The following is a 16383-nucleotide window of genomic DNA, read 5'->3' as shown; positions in this document are numbered from 1 at the left end:
CAGATAACGTAATTTTCCTCATGATCATCTTTTCCTGCAACGTTTATTGAAGCCTGCAGCTCAGGAGGTGTCTGTTCCTAGTGCTGAGGGTAAAAGTGTGTTCAATATTAGGAAGGTGTTCTTAATGTTTTGTACACTCAATGTATTTTCTATCACTGAGGAATATTTGAGGAATCTCTCAAACTTCATTAAAATGACACCTCTAAGAGACAGGATATTAATATTTAATACTCCACAGTTATATCAGCTGAATCCAATTTCTAGCAGAGGAATCCGTTGCTTGCATAAACATGTGCAAGATTACGAATGCAATGCCTAAATCAACCATAAATCACAATCAACAACAGTACATGTAGTAACTTGAATGTGCAGGAGTCAACAGCAGCCTACAGTATCTAACTGTTCAATCACATCATCACTATGACTGCCTGCTTGTCGATGTGGTTGGCTGCATCTGGTCTAATCTGTGACTGCTCCTTTGGACATCGGAACTTCCTCTTGCAAAATCAATAACAACAAAACAAACGGAAAACCCACAAATGTTTAGCTATTGCAAAAACACAGCCCCTTTTTAAAAATACATTTGTCTTTATGATGTCTATAATCTTCACTTCCTCATTAAAGGGATTTCTGAAAACCACAACTTCTGCTCCATCAGCAAACAAGTTGAGAGAAAACATAAAATAAAGGAGTCATATTGAGAAAATATAGGGTGCAAACCTTCTGTTTGGTTGACACAACAATACACTATATTTATCCACCAAATGGGAACATTTCTGTTCAAACATAAAATGAATGACCAATAATGGAATGACCAATAATGGGAAACCACTTCGATTGGAGATTTAGATAAGCCAGGAGACCATCTTGTTTCTGCAGAGGTATTACTGCCCAGTATTTGACTTACTAATAGAGATGTTTAAAGCAAGCTTATGGTCCACTTCCCCCAAATCTGACTGGTCTACAAGATGAATTCCCCTGTCAGAATCAAGATGATCAAACAGATTACAATTATTGTATCCCCTATCTTTATTAATGAGCACTGTCTTTCACAGTTATGTTCCCTAATAAGAATAAATGGTATACCACCACCAGGTTTGTTGTTCACCCTGACTCAGGGGGGAACAAAAACATCTAGATTGATTTCTGCATCACCAAAAGGGAAATGGTGTCTTGGATGTTTCTCAGAGTAGCCCACATATCTGTCAAGTTCCCCCCTATATTAGCACAACCAGCAAATAAAACGTAAAAGACAGACTGCAAAATGCCACAAAAGTAAAAGTTATCAAGTAATTGAGCGAAGATCTTAATGCCCATGGGACAATTAACATGGTTCATGATGCATGAATGAAAATCCTGGGTTAGCCTAATGGGAGAATAAAAACACAGGCGCATTCCCCCAGAACTCTCCACTGGTAAGTACCCTATCAAAGGAGAACGTCAGGAGCGGAGAATGAGACATCTCGTCCTTCATCCCGAACCATGCACCATTTATCACACAGAACAATTAATCCATCCGCCTCTCTCTCTCCATCATAAACCGTATGGTACGCCACAGAAATTAACCATGGGCTTTCTTTGTTCAAAGGGACAAACAGAAAGAAAAACATCTAGGATTTATTGAAATGAATAGGAAAAAAATTCTACAGGACTAAATTCACAAGTAATGTTTTTATTTCTACATTATTTTCCTAAAATGACTGATCTGAGAGAATCATTATCCCATCCATATGACCAGAGAACAGAGACCAGTGTCGGACAGTTGGCTCTTTTCCTCGGGTGAAGGATTTTCTCTCTCTCTCTCCTTGGTGTCAAGTGTGCATCCATGCCACATTTCCCTGCTCTCTCTCTCCCTCTCGTCTGCCTCACATTCATCAAAGTTGTAACCCCTGTTGTCTTTGCACAGCGAATCAGAATGCGCCCCTGGCAAAGAATGAAGGAAAAGTCAACAGGAATTAAGTTTCAGTGCAACTGTTTACTCAACTGTGGCCCGCAGTTATTGAAATTGTATCCATGGTTTTGTGCGACTACTGCAGTAATGAATTCAGTATGGCTGTGATTTTCTCACTGACGACATGTTAATGTTGAGCTGGAGAAAATAAGGGAGACGGCTAAAACAGCAGTGATGGAGGGGAGAGGAGGGAGGGACAGCCATGTGGAGTAGACCACCTATAGGTCTAACAAGTAAAGTACGTTTGCAGACATCTTTATTTGTCTACTTTTTCTATTATTGCTGAAGGAATTATTGTAAATTGTGCATTTGCAACTTTGCTGGTGTTAATGTTACTGGCTTGCAACAAATCACAAACCTGTGATTTCTTGGGCTATTCTTCACAATGTGCTGTACGTGTTCACAAGCTGATTGCTTCAAACAAATTACTTAAAACGAATTACTGTTATTATTGTTGTGACAAAATGCATGTTTCCTCATTGTTCTTTACCTCATACAGATGTTGATAGATATACTGTGACAACAGGCAGCAACAAAAGAGGCTGTGCATCATGACTAAACTGCTCTTGACAACAACCCCAGTCATTCTTCAATGCCAAGACAGCATGAGACACAGTGATCTTTTCAATGCTGTTTCCTTAAACACGCTGTCGTGTGGCACACATAACACTGACACCAACAGAAAGAGCTTGTCTGTTTCCCTCAAGTCTCAGATGCTGAAGATGTTTTGGGCTTCACTAATAATAAATCTACCGCCATTCTATGGGCCTCATTGGTTGGACACAGAGGAGTGTGGCATTAGTTGTGAGTGTGAGGCATGTTTACAATGAGCTAAGGGAAAATACTGTCAGCCCATTGCATAGCACAGCACTCCAACTGTCTGAGAATCGTGTGGCACCTATACACTTAAAATATGTTGACCTACCTCAACAAATACTTCACCAAAATGCAAAAGCTGCATAATACACTAAACATGTCCGCATCCAAACACACAATCATTGAGAGCACTACCCTCTCTTTAAACATTCAAAACGCTCTCCAATATACATAAATAATAATCATGTGTTTATGTACTTGATGTACTTTGGGTCGGGATTAAATATTAACAGGCACTTTAGAGGGGATAGGGACTGCTGTTGCCATGGGAATAATCCACTCATTTTGACATTATTTTCATTAGGCCACTGTTGATACAGTCCCAAAAGGTTTTGCATGTCAGCAATCAAGTTGTGAAGATATAAGACTTTCAAAAAGCAAATAGTAACTTGATTGCTGACATGCAAAACATTTTTAGGACTGTAACAACAGTGAAATAATGAAACAAATACCAAAAGATAGTTTTTGAGGGGATTATTCCTTTCATTAAGACAGGTGTGAAGAGAGGAACCTAGTTGACCTGCTGCTGCTGGAGATGGATCAGGTCAGCTGCCATGACGTCCACTGACGTGGCGCTCTTGGGCCTCGCGTCCCTGGACCCGTCCTCCACGCTCGCTGCTCTGTTCTGACTGGCTGGACCATTGCTTGTCGCCTCGATCCCAGATTCTTGCATCATGACTTAAAAACCTGAGACAGCAGGGAGTAGGAGAAACAGCTGTTAAAACAAGGCACAGTACAGGGGATACAGTACGTTCTAACCTGGGCCAAACTGGAAACATGTGTCATTTCCTTCCCACACGACTTCACTTCTATAACAGGTTTTTCTATTGGTTCATTCCTGACTGTTTCTTGTTTGTTTGTTTGCACTGTATTCATAGACTCTCCTTCCACTGGGTGATGAATTGGTCTTTTGCTTTGTCTTTCCGGACTAGATACTTGCAGATGACATGTCCATACTGGGCTGGAGGAAGGAGCATGGATCAGGTTCTGTTAGTGTTCTGCTTCACGGCTGTGTGGAAAGCAGGGGATAAAAACACACATCTGAGAGAAACCTAACCTCAGTGAGGCAAAGCAATGGAGTCCAAGAAAACACTCACCCTCACAAACAAAACACTTTCTATGGAAATTGATATATTTACTCCCAGAAGAACCACGCAGAATGGCTTTTTAATGGGAAACAGGTCCAACGGGTGGGCGTGCCTGCCTGCCAAAGGATCTCCATGAGAAATATCCATTTTAAAACACTCAAATCCTATGCGGTGCTCAATTAATACCAACATTTGAGTCTATACCAAAAACCTTCTCTGTTGTTACTTCATTTTAAAGGAGAATGTGCTGTATACAAATGGTTACATATGCTCTATAATTGCATGTAATTCTATAATCCAACTAAAATAAAACAAATATTCAGCCGTAGATTTTTTTACATGTTCAAGTCCTTATTGTTTCTAATTTTGATGATGCACAAGCCAGACAGACATCCCCTCACCCTCCAGCCCAACTCCCTCCCCTCGCTCCTGGGATAAGTATGAACTGAATGACACTGATGCTTATCTGGGTCTGCATTCCTGCAATCAGTGGTGAGATTTACATCTTTTGTGTTGGTCACAAGCCTGGTGCGGCGGGAGGCGCGTCTAGTTGCCCAACTCCAGAGCAGTTAATGAAGCTGACCAAGTCAGACAGAAGTAAATTAACTTGGCTGATTAATGATTTATACAAAGTAGAATAAATGCCCTTAAAACATTGGGCCTCATCATGAAAGATGGTTGAAATGAGACTAAATGCAGATTTAAAATGTTGTGTTTAAGCCGTGTTATAGGGAGGCCAGTATGTGTTAATGTGTGCTCAACAGAGGGGCTGAGTCTCCTGAGATGCCAATCTAAACAAGAGACACCCTATATGGATGAGTTCAGAGACCTGGTCGTGCGGTGCCAGGACAACAACCTCTCCCTCAAAGTGATCAAGACAAACGAGATGATTGTGGACTACAGGAAAAAGAGGCCCAAGCACGACCCCATTCTCATCGACGGGGCTGCAGTAGAGCAGGCTGAGAGCTTCAAGTTCCTTAGTGTCCACATCACCAACAAACTAACATGGTCCAAGCACACCAAGACAGTCATGAAGAGGGCACTACAAAACCTATTCCCCCCCAGGAGACTGAAAATATTTGGCATGGGTCCTCAGATCCTCAAAAGGTTCTACAGCTGCACCATCGAGAGCATCACTGTTTGGTATGGCAACTGCTCTGCCTCCAACCGCAAGGCACTACAGAGGGTAGTGCGAACGACCCAGACCATCACTGGGGCCAAGCTTCCTGCCATCCAGGACCTCTATACCAGGCGGTGTCAGAGGAAGGCCCTAAAAATTGTCAAAGACTCCAGCCACCATAGTCAAAGACTGTTCTCTCTGCTACCGCACAGCAAGCGGTACCGGAGCCCCAAGTCTAGGTCCAAGAGGCTTCTAAACATCTTCTACCCACAAGCCATAAGACTCCTGAACACCTAATCAAATGGCTACCCAGACTATTGGCTACCCCTCCTTTTACACCGCTTCTACTCTCTGTTGTTATCGTCTATGCATAGTCACTTTAATAACTCTACCTACATGGTACATATTACCTCAACTAACCGGTGGCCCCCGCACATTGACTCTGTACCAGTACCCCCCTGTATATAGCCTTGCTATTGTTATTTTATTGCTGCTCTTTAATTACTTGTTACATTTATTTATTATTCTTATATGCATTTTTTAAAACTGCATTGTCGGTTAGGGGATCGTAAGGTCTACACCTGTTGTATTCGGCGCATGTGACTAATACAATTTGATTTGATTTGAAACAAGGCACAGCCGGCCCACAGCAGAGGGGCCACAATGGGGACTCACTCTGTCTGACAGACGTCAAATGGAGCTTGACAGTTTGTCATGTTCACATTTAATATCAGAAATCAAAATAAGCAAGATAACAATAGAATAGAATAGTATAGCTCAGAGATCATCAACTAGATTCAGCCAAGGGCCAATTTTTTTCTTGAGTGGATGGTCGAAGGACCAAAACATAATTACAAATAATATGTAGACTGCAAACAGATATAATATTTGACTAAAACATAATAATTTCAAACCTTGCTTACATTTGTATCGGATCACATATATCTCTTTATTATGCATGGGATTAAAATATTTCCTAAATTAAAATCACTTGGAGCTGATTTACTGGTGTCTCTAGTCTTATGTCCAACAATGATAATGCTCTTCTCGCAAGCAGAACATCCTAGTGAGTCCTCATCAGATAATGTGGTCGGTATTGTTTCAGTTGTATGTCAGCCGCCCCCTCACCTCAACTGTTGTGTATGCTGTTTCCCCGATGGCTGAGCAGGCTCTTTTGGAGCTTCAGCCTGCCTTTATTGCCATACAGAGGGCCTTTGTTGAACTGAAGTTAGTGCTTAATGCCTTTTAAAATCAAACATGTTGTTTTCCCATTCACATAGAAATGTATCGAATGATTTATGCTACGTACACTGAACAAAAATATAAACGCAACATGCAACAATTTCAAAGATTTTACTGAGTTACAGTTCATATAAGGAAATCAGTCAATTTAAATACATTCATTAGGCCCTAATCTATGGATTTCACATGACTGGGAATACAGATATGCATCTGTTTCTCACAGATACATTAAAAAAAAGGTAGGGGTGTGGATTGGAAAACCAGCCAGTATCTGGTGTGACCACCATTTGCCTCATGCAGTGTGACACATCTTCTTCACATAGCGTTGATCAGGCTGTTGATTGTGGCCTGTGTAATGTTGTCCCACTCTTCAATGGCTGTGTGAAGATGCTGGATATTGGCGGGAACTGGAACACGCTGTCGTACATGTCGATACAGAGCATCCCAAACATGCTCAATGGGTGACATGTCTGGTGAGTATGCAGGCCATAGAAGAACTGGGACATTTTCAGCTTCCAGGAATTGTGTACAGATCCTTGTGACATGGGGCCGTGCATTGTCATGCTGAAACATGAGATGATGGAGGCGGATGAATGACAAGACAATGGGCCTCAGGATCTCGTCACGGTATCTCTGTGCATTTAAATTGCCATCGATAAAACGCAATTGTGTTCATTGTCAATAGCTTATGCCTGCCCATAGCATAATTCCACCGCCACCATGGGTCACTCTGTTCACAACAATGACATCAGCAAACCGCTCGCCCACACGACGCAATACACGCTGTCTGCCATCTGCCCGGTACAGTTGAAAACTGGATTAATCCGTGAACAGCACACCTCTCCAGTGTGCCAGTGGCCATTGATGGTGAATATTTTCCCAATGAAGTTGGTTATGATGCCGAACTGCAGTCAGGTCCAGACCTTGGTGAGGACGACGAGCACACAGATGAGCTTCCCTGAGACGGTTTGTGCCAACATTCTTTAGTTGTGCAAACTCAGTTTCATTAGCTGTCCGGCTGGCTGGTCTCAGACGATTCTGTAGGTGAAGAAGCTGAATGTGCAGGTCCTGGGCTGGCGTGGTTAAACTGGTCTGCGGTTGGTCGTACTGTCAAATTATCTAAAATTACATTGGAGGCGGCTTATGGCAGAGAAATTAACATTCAATTCTCTGGCAACAGCACTGGTGGACATTCCTGCAGTCCGCATGCCGATTGCACGCTCTCTCAAAAGACATCTGTGGCATTGTGTTTTGTGACAAACTGCACATTTTAGAGTGGCCTTTTATTGTCCCTAGCACAAGGTGAACCTGTGTAATGATCATGCTGTTTATTCAGCTTCTCTATATGCTAAACCTGTCAGATAGATGGATTATCTTGGCAAATGAGAAATGCTAACTAACAAGGATTTAAACAAATTTGTGCACAACATTTGAGAGAAATAACTGTTTGTCCGTATGGAACATTTCTGGGATCATTTATTTCAGCTCATGAAACATGGGACCAACACTTTACATGTTGCGTTTATATTTTTGTTCAGTATACTTTGGATGTGTTCCCGCGTATAAATATATGGAAATCTTGACGATAGGCTTTCATTCAAAATACATGTTGATGAGTTAGTTATGAAGTTATTCATTTAAATGGACGTCTTTTACAGGAATATGCCTTACGTTAAATAGCAGAAAACAAATCATTTTGTCTACATTGATTCCGATCTTACAATAAGGCGATATCATTTATATGAATGCAGCTGCCACTGTATTGAAACCACTGGATGCTGTATAGCATTACGCTTCATTATGGGCGATAGGTTCAGCACACATCAATGTACTCTATATGAGAAAGTAGGCTGGCCCTCTTTGAAGTCTCGCAGATCTATGCATTATGCTCTTTTTGTCTATAAAGCCCTCTTACGTAAACTATCACCGTACATCACTTCTCTGGTAACCTACAGAAATGCAAGCTATCAGACACAATCTCAGGAATGGTTCATTCTAGAGGTCCCTTCAATCTCAACAGTTAAGTAAATCTACCTTTAGCTATTTTGCTACCTTGCTTGTGGAATTGTCTACAGAATTCACTGAAATTCAATGGTGCATCTAAAGCAGTTCAGACGGCTATGTGAGGACCATTTTAAGGAAGAATGTGTTTGTTTTTTACGATTCTATGATTGATCTTGTAATTTATTTTAGATTTTACTTTATTGTGATGTTTTTTTTGCTTCCATATATTTTGTAAGTAACTGGGCCTATGTTTTTTTTTACTGTCCCCGGGGCCATGCTGCAAATGAGAATGTATTCTCAGTCCACTCACCTGGTTAAATAAATAATAAATAAATCTCATTCTGAGCCCCTGCCTCTCTGCCTGCAGGCTATGGGCTGTCGGGCCCAAGCTACAGACTGTTGGGCCCAGGCTATGGGCTGATGGGCCCAGGCTATGGGCTGTGTTCTCTGGGTTCTGGGCTCTGGCCTCAAGCCTCCAGCTCAGCCCACTCTCTCTCCTTCTCTCCAGACAGATGTTGACCCGGCTGACCCCTTCAGTCTGGCACAGCCTCCCTACATAACGGGATTTTGTAAACAAGGAGTGAGCAAGAGGAATACTGTGGGATGGAAGAGAGAGAGTCAGCCACAACTACAAGAGTCAGCTGGCTGCTCAGCTCAGGTCAGCTCAGCTCATACAAACTCCCCTTCCTTCTGAGACACCAATTAGAAACACATTCTTAGGCCAAATGAAATGTGATTTGAAATAAACCACATGCTGACGCTATTCACCCCCACTTCTTTTTCAAATAAAATACATTTTTCCACATGTAAAAAAATGGACTGAGTCTGTTTTTTTCTCTCTAAAGCTACATAAAAGGGGAAAGTAATGCCTATTATGCATGCACTGTCATTCCATGCACAATTTTCGTAATTATTATGGAAAGGCATACATTTACGAATGCAAGGCATCTCCAAAAGTAATCAAGAGAATGAGCCGCGGGGCTATTTTAATGTATGCAAAACTTGTGACCCACAATGAAGGAAAGTAAGGCGCACATGCTTGGAACCGGCACTGATGAGGGACGGCTAAAATTAACACCCAATTCATTTTCGAATTGACAAACAAATGAAACCCATAAATCTACTTTCTCATTAATTTTACTGCAGAATAATTCAAAGCTGCAGAAAAAAGAGAAATAAAGAAAATGTAAAATGTGCATTAAATATCACCCAGATAGGAATGAGCCTTATTGGAAAGTTATCTAGTGACAACTATGTTAATCTGAGCTGCACTGAGGCAGAGACACAGCAACTTCATGTAGGCTATCAGGCACAGCCAACTAGTCTACCACGTGACAGGGCCCCTCGTTCATTTATCTACTCATTTATGTTCAGTTTGCTCAGAAGATACATTTATCTGTGATGATGACTCAAACAGCTTGCAGTTAAACATGTTTTTTTTAAAATTCATCCATTTATACAACAATACATATTGAGGGGGAATCATCAGTCAAGTGTCTCGCTAAAGGTACTATACTTAGCAGGGCTGGAAAATACACATTCATGCAAGCACCCACAAATGCACAAACACAGACACAAACAGCCATACACACATACACACACAAATAAACACACACACATATTCAAACAGAAATGAGGGGGACGTTCATGAGAAACAGGCCTGCTTGTTTATGAGGCATGTCAGCCCTAAATATAAAGAGAAAAACAACAAAAACAAAGAACCCTAAATAATGAACATTCCATGAGGTAACAGAGGTCCACAAAACAGATGCTATGCTTCTCTGTTGATCCTCAGACGTCTGTTCTTCTAAAGAGGGTGGGGGTTGCCGGGGTCTGGTTGCAAAACACAACAAGTGTTTGGAACAAACAGTGGATCATAAAAAAAAGGTCAGATTTTCTGTTTGGTGATGGTTTTGTTCGTCTAATAAGGGGAGTACAGTCCAAACACAGTCACATGGAACTCCTACCTGACGAGACGGGTTCAGAGCACGGCAGGGCACCAAGGACTAATCAAGCCTATCGTTCCACTCAATAGAAAAGCCTGTCCCTTGTCATGGCAGCCTGGAATTGAAGAGCTCAAAGATTCAGTCAACAATCCAAGGTAGGGTCGGCCTGCACAGCTGTGGCGTGGCCTTTCCCCATGTTTGACTTTTCACTAATGCTCATGACAGTAAACCCTTTATGGCCAACTGTTCCGGTCTGCATAGTTATCACATAGCTCCAGTTTACACAAGCACATAACAGAAGCACACAACACAAGCACAACATTGTTGGGGAGGAGATAACGACACAGACAAAGGAGATGACAAAGGGAGAGATTCACTCTGATGCTGCCTGTTTAGGTTGGCTTGGTTGCGAAACTAGACAACATAAAGAGGTTGTACCAAGGTGGTGCAACACCATAACGCTTCACCTGGAAGGGGTTTACAAGGTTTGGAGAGTTTTGTGTTCAGCTATATTTTGGCTCGACAAACATGAGAGAAAATCTCTTTTTTTCACCGTGTTTACAGATAGCTGAACGAACATTTGTTCAACAATCCACAGTCAATCCTCTCATAATACAAAAGAAACTATTCAAAGAACTGAACCCCTCTACTGGCTTGTGCAGAACAGTCTGAATTGGGCTGGGCCCCTGAACCCTCCCGCAGTCATAGAACAGCCAGTGTCCTGCCCTCCCTCCCTCCCTTCCTCCCTCCCTCATCACCTTGGTCTTTACCTGTCACGCCCTGACCTTAGAGATCCTTTTTATGTCTCTATTTTTGTTTGGTCAGGACGTGAGTTGGGGTGGGCATTCTATGTTTTGTGTTTCTATGATTTTCTATGTTTTGGCCGGGTATGGTTCTCAATCAGGGACAGCTGTCTATCGTTGTCTCTGATTGGGTAACATACATAGGTACCCTTTTCCCCTGTGTTTGTGGGAGGTTAACTTTGTTTGATGGCACATAGCATTAAGCTTCACGGTTGGTTTTGGATTGTTTTGTCGGAGTCATTTCTTAAATAAAGTCAAATGTACGCTCACCACTCTGCACCTTGGTTCTCATCCTTCAACAGCCGTGACATTACCTTAATGTAGCCTAGACGTCCATAATCCAGAACCACACAAATCCCTGAGAAGTAGTTGCCACAATATCTGGACTCGCTTGGCACTCAACAAAGAATCCCTCGCCCTTCTCTTCTCCGAGAAGGTAAATTGACAGTATTGATGACATTCCGCCAACGGAGACTTCACAGTGAGACCAAACAAGCACTAATCTCACCAGCCACTTCAACAAAAAGTTGCAGATAAACAAAGTCGCAGAGAAGCAAAGCGTATCTTAAGACTACTATGACAACATTGTAGGAACAGGCCTCCCCTCTCTCCCTCCTCACCCCTTTTTCACAGACACGCAGAAGCTTTTTAAAAGTTCCTTCCAGACCTTATAAGGGTTAACCAACCACTCACTCACACCAGCAAACATAGTTGCTATTTGCTTATGAACTGATTTCTGCCATGGCTACAGTAAACAGAGGTTTTTGTTTATGAACAAACACATCACCTTGCAGGACCAATTTAACATTAACCAGGTGGAATAATCAACAGATTTCATAGGTGACACTCATGGCAGACCTAATGTAAACAGGCTCTGGGAGAAGAAAGGGGCAAGGCTTAGGGAATCATTGTCGATGCAAAGGCAGAGCCAGCTAGAATAAACAGCTGGGGGAAACTCAAGACAAACAGTCATTCTCCTGACATTTGAAGAAGCATTAAGGTGGTGTGTTACAGCTGCTAGCCTGGCGGCCATCATGAACGTGAACAAAGAGGGAGTGGACGGGGGTGGGGAGGGTGTGGTGGGCTGGTGAAGAGGGTCTCATCAGAATTGAGGGAAAACACGGTGGTTGAGACACAACACTTTGACAACAGACAAAATATAGAGCGTCTTCAAAAACACCACAGCAAGGAACTTGTAAAACATGTTAAACATTTACTTGCTTCAATTATTCAGTAACTAGGGCTTGGCAACAACAAAGGACGTCTGAGGGTTCCTGAATCTGTTCCTAAAAACATTAGGACAGGTTGATGGAAAAACAAGCAATGTTGTTTTCATCTGACAAACAGAGAAATAATTGAACTGCAAGTGCCCTGTTTTTAACCCAGATAATACTGGAATCAATAATCTGGGTATACAATGAATAATGTATCTATTTCGATTTCTTTAAAAAGAATACGAGCGTGACTTTGAGTCTAACGCACACAGTGTATGATCTGTGTTACTCTATTTGCATTAGAGCAAATAATACACTATTCAGAAACAGCTAACGATCACAACAAGCATGAAAGAGAAATTGGTGTGGGGAATTTCAAGCTGCACGTCACCTTGTGCATGAATTATTCATGCATACAAGTTGCCATCTGCTCATCTGAATCCAGTCAGAGAGGCCTAGCTACCCTGACTGTTTAGTTACTCGTCTCCTCTTCTCTCCCAAACAACCCTCATAGTCATTTCAGTTAGACCCCAAACCCATTTACCCCCAAATAGTGAGGGCAAAGGAACAACAGCTAAGAGCCCAAACACATATTTATGACACATTGTGAAGAATATAATGGGATCCTCTAGCGTGAAATCCAGATTCAAATGTATTACTACACCATGTACAGAGAAAAGTGCTTGACATCCACTGATGCTGAGGATGATGATTCATATGAATATGAACCTATTATCATGCTACAAGCTCATTTAAATGAACAATAAGGATGGGAGCAGAAGGCACACTCTCCAGTAGGGAGGCTAAGTAGACAGATCATTTCCGAAAATACACAAAACAGTTAGTCTCCTTGGCATGAAGCCGTCCCATATACACCTAACGTACAGGCCTGCTGGGAAGAGACAATGACGGAATGTGCAAAAGTAAGGCAGGGCATGGTATTTTTAGTACAACCACGGCCGATTGAGACTAAGTAAATAGAAAAGTCTAATGAGTTTTAAGCCGCTTGTACATGAATGGAATAGTAATGGTGTGATGTGAAGATGGAGCTGCTTCAGGAGTGGATAACAACTCATTCCTTGGTGACTCTCCTTCATTTGACTTTGATAATCTCACTCACATGAGGCTCACATCGATAACACTGCAGCGAGAGGACAGACATCGAGAGACGTGGGCCTCTTTTCTGACCAGATCAGATGCATGGGAAAAGCAGGCCTCGCTACCCTCAAGCTCATCTTTTCAATTAGACCTGTCAAACACACATGCTGAAAGAAAAACACAGACTTCAATCTCTCCGCATCCTATGGGATCTGCAAAAGCGCTTATTGTTTTAACATTACTTAAAATGTGTCATATATTTTTTATAATTTTTACTAGAATTCATGCAGGGCCCGTTCCCAGGAGTGGACTTCAGAGGAGAAAATGTGTCAGATACATTTTCCAAGGGAAAGGAAGGTTAGCCTATGAACTTATCTAATTAACGCTGTGTGCCTAAACCATACGAGGGTCATATTATTAGAAACACTGATCTTGCGGGGTAAACTTACCCAGTTGCACACGGCTAGTGTACATTGACAACTCTTGAGTCTTTCTACCGTTATGACATTCGTTAAGCATTCAGACCCCTTGACTTTTTACACATTTTCTTACGTTACAGGCTTATTCTAAAATGGATTAAAGAAAAAAAATCCTCATCAATCTACACACAATAACCCATAATGATAGAGTGAAAACAGTTTTTAAGAAATGTTTGCTAATTTGTTCAACATAAAAAAACATAAAAACCTGAAAGAAATAAGTACCCTTTGCTATGACACTCAAAATTGAGCTCAGGTGCATCCTGTTTCCATTGATCATCCTTGAGATGTTTCTACAACTTGATTGAAGTCCACCTGTGGTAAATTCAACTGATTGGACATGATTTTGACAGGCACACACCTGTCTATTTAAGGTTCCACAGTTGACAGTGCATGTCAGAGAAAAAAACCAAGCCATGAGATTAAAGGAATTGTCCGTAGAGCTCTGAGACAGGATCGCGTCAAGGCAAAAATCTGGAGGAGGGTACCAACACATTATGCAGCATTAAAGGTCCCCAAGAACACAGTGGCCTCCATCATTTTTAAGTAAAAGAAGTTTCGAACCACCAAGACTCTTCCTAGAGCTAGCCGCCCAGCCAAACTGAGCAATTGGGGAAAAGGGCCTTGGTCAGGGAGGTGACCAAAAACCTGATGGTCACTCTGACAGAGTTCCGGAGTTCCTCTGTGGAGATGGGAGAACCTTCCAGAATGACAACCATCTCTGCAGCACTCCACCAATAAGGCCTTTATGGTAGAGTGGCCAGACGGATGCCACTCCCCAGTAAAAGGCACATGACAGGCCGCTTTGAGTTTTCCAAAAGGCACCTAAAGGACTCTCAGACCATGAGAAAAAAGATTATCTGGTCTGATGAAACCAAAATTGAACTCTTTGGCCTGAATGCCCAGTGTCACGTCTGGAATAAACCAGGCACCGCTCATCACCTGGCCAATACCATCCCTACGGTGAAGCATGGTGGTGCAGCAGGGCCAGGTAGACTAGTCAGGATAGATGGAAAGATGAATGGAGCAAAGTAAGTGGCCCAGCCAGAGCCCGAACTAACATCTCTGGAGAGACCTGAAAATAGCTGTGCAGCGACGCTCCCCATCCAACCTGACAGAGCTTGAGAGGATCTGCAGAGAAGAATGGGAGAAACTCCCCAAATACAGGTGTGCCAAGCTTGTAGCGTCATACCCAAGAAGATTTGAGGCTGTAATCGCTAGCAAAGGTGCTTCAACAAAGTAATGAGTAAAGTGTCTGAATACTTATGTAAAGTTGTTGTTTTTTTCTCCATTTTTTAAAATATATATTTTTTAATATTAGCAAAAATTTATAAAAACCTGTTTTTGCTTTGTCATTATGGGGTATTGTGTACAGATTGAAAACTATTTAATCAATTTTAGAATAACAAAATGTGGAAAAAGTCAAAGGGTCTGAATACTTTCGGAATGCACTGTATAGCATTGTTGGAGAAGGTTGGGTACTGTCTATTAGCCCACTACTCAATAGCATGGTCATCAACAACAGCAGGAAATCAGTCTGAGCCCTCCTAGCCTAACAACATACACTGAGCTCTGTTCAATATTCAAACTGTGTTAAATGTGTCACTGTAGGGCACAATACACTACAGGTGCGTGTTTCCCAGTTCCTTTGTTTGGAGCTGGTTACACAGAGATACAGTTCAGCTATTGATTGCCAGCCACAATCGTTAACCTTTACACACAAATAATGGCTAGTTATCTTGTGTGACGAGAGAAACGTAATATTTAACTATTGCTCAACATTTGTAAGGTATTGTAAGCAACACATATAAAAGAATAGCTACAATTATATTCTGAATGTGGCTTGAGTTGGAATATTATACAGAAAGTAATGTGTTAGACCAGTGGTTCCCAAACTTTTTATAGTCCCGTACCCCTTCATACGTTCAACCTCCAGCTGTGTACCCCCTCTAGCTCCAGGATCAGCGCACTCTCAAATGTTGTTTTTTGCCATCATTGTAAGCCTGCCACACACACACTATACGATACACTTGTTAAACATAAGAATGAGTTTCCCCGGCTCGTGGGAAGTGATAAAGAGCTCTTACAGGACCAGGGCACAAATAATAATATAATAATAATCGATCATTTTGCTCTTTATTTAGCCATCTCACATATACAACTTTATTTTTCATCGAAAATTGTTAATAACTTACCACAGGTTAATGAGAAGGGTGTGCTTGAAAGGATGCACATAACTCTGCAATATTGGGTTGTAATTGTGGAGAGTTTCAGTCCACTCTCACATAGGTACGTGGTTGCAAAGGGCATCAGTTTCTTAACAGCGTGATTTGCCATTGCAGGATACTCTGAGCCCACCCCAATCCAGAAATCTGGCAGTGGCTTCTGATTAAATTCAATTTTCACAGAACCACTTGTTGCAATTTCGATGAGGCATTCTTGTTCAGATATCGGTAAGTGGACTGGAGGCAGGGCATGAAAGGGATAACAACTTCAGTTGCTTGTGTCATCCGTTTCGGGAAAGTACCTAAGTAATTGTGCACCCAACTCACTCAGGTGCTT

The 16383-nt window shown here is 41.9% G+C and overlaps 1 protein-coding gene across 7 annotated transcripts in view; it reads right to left on the bottom strand.

Annotated features, from left to right (window-relative positions):
- LOC112220232 (forkhead box protein P1-B) overlaps positions 1-16383 on the bottom strand; it is a 234303-nt gene that overhangs the window by 95670 nt on the left and 122250 nt on the right. For all 7 annotated transcript variants that reach the window (XM_024382000.2, XM_024381993.2, XM_024382007.2 and 4 more), the window contains one exon: positions 3348-3514. In XM_024382000.2, the coding sequence (XP_024237768.2) occupies positions 3348-3503 (156 nt within the window). In that variant the 5' untranslated portion in view covers positions 3504-3514. The remainder of the gene's footprint in view (positions 1-3347; positions 3515-16383) is intronic.

The sequence above is a fragment of the Oncorhynchus tshawytscha genome, linkage group LG02 (assembly GCF_018296145.1).
Source record: "Oncorhynchus tshawytscha isolate Ot180627B linkage group LG02, Otsh_v2.0, whole genome shotgun sequence".
Lineage (NCBI taxonomy): Eukaryota > Metazoa > Chordata > Actinopteri > Salmoniformes > Salmonidae > Oncorhynchus > Oncorhynchus tshawytscha.
The sequence above is the reverse complement of the archived record's forward strand: the minus strand, read 5'-3'. Positions and strand labels throughout refer to the sequence as shown.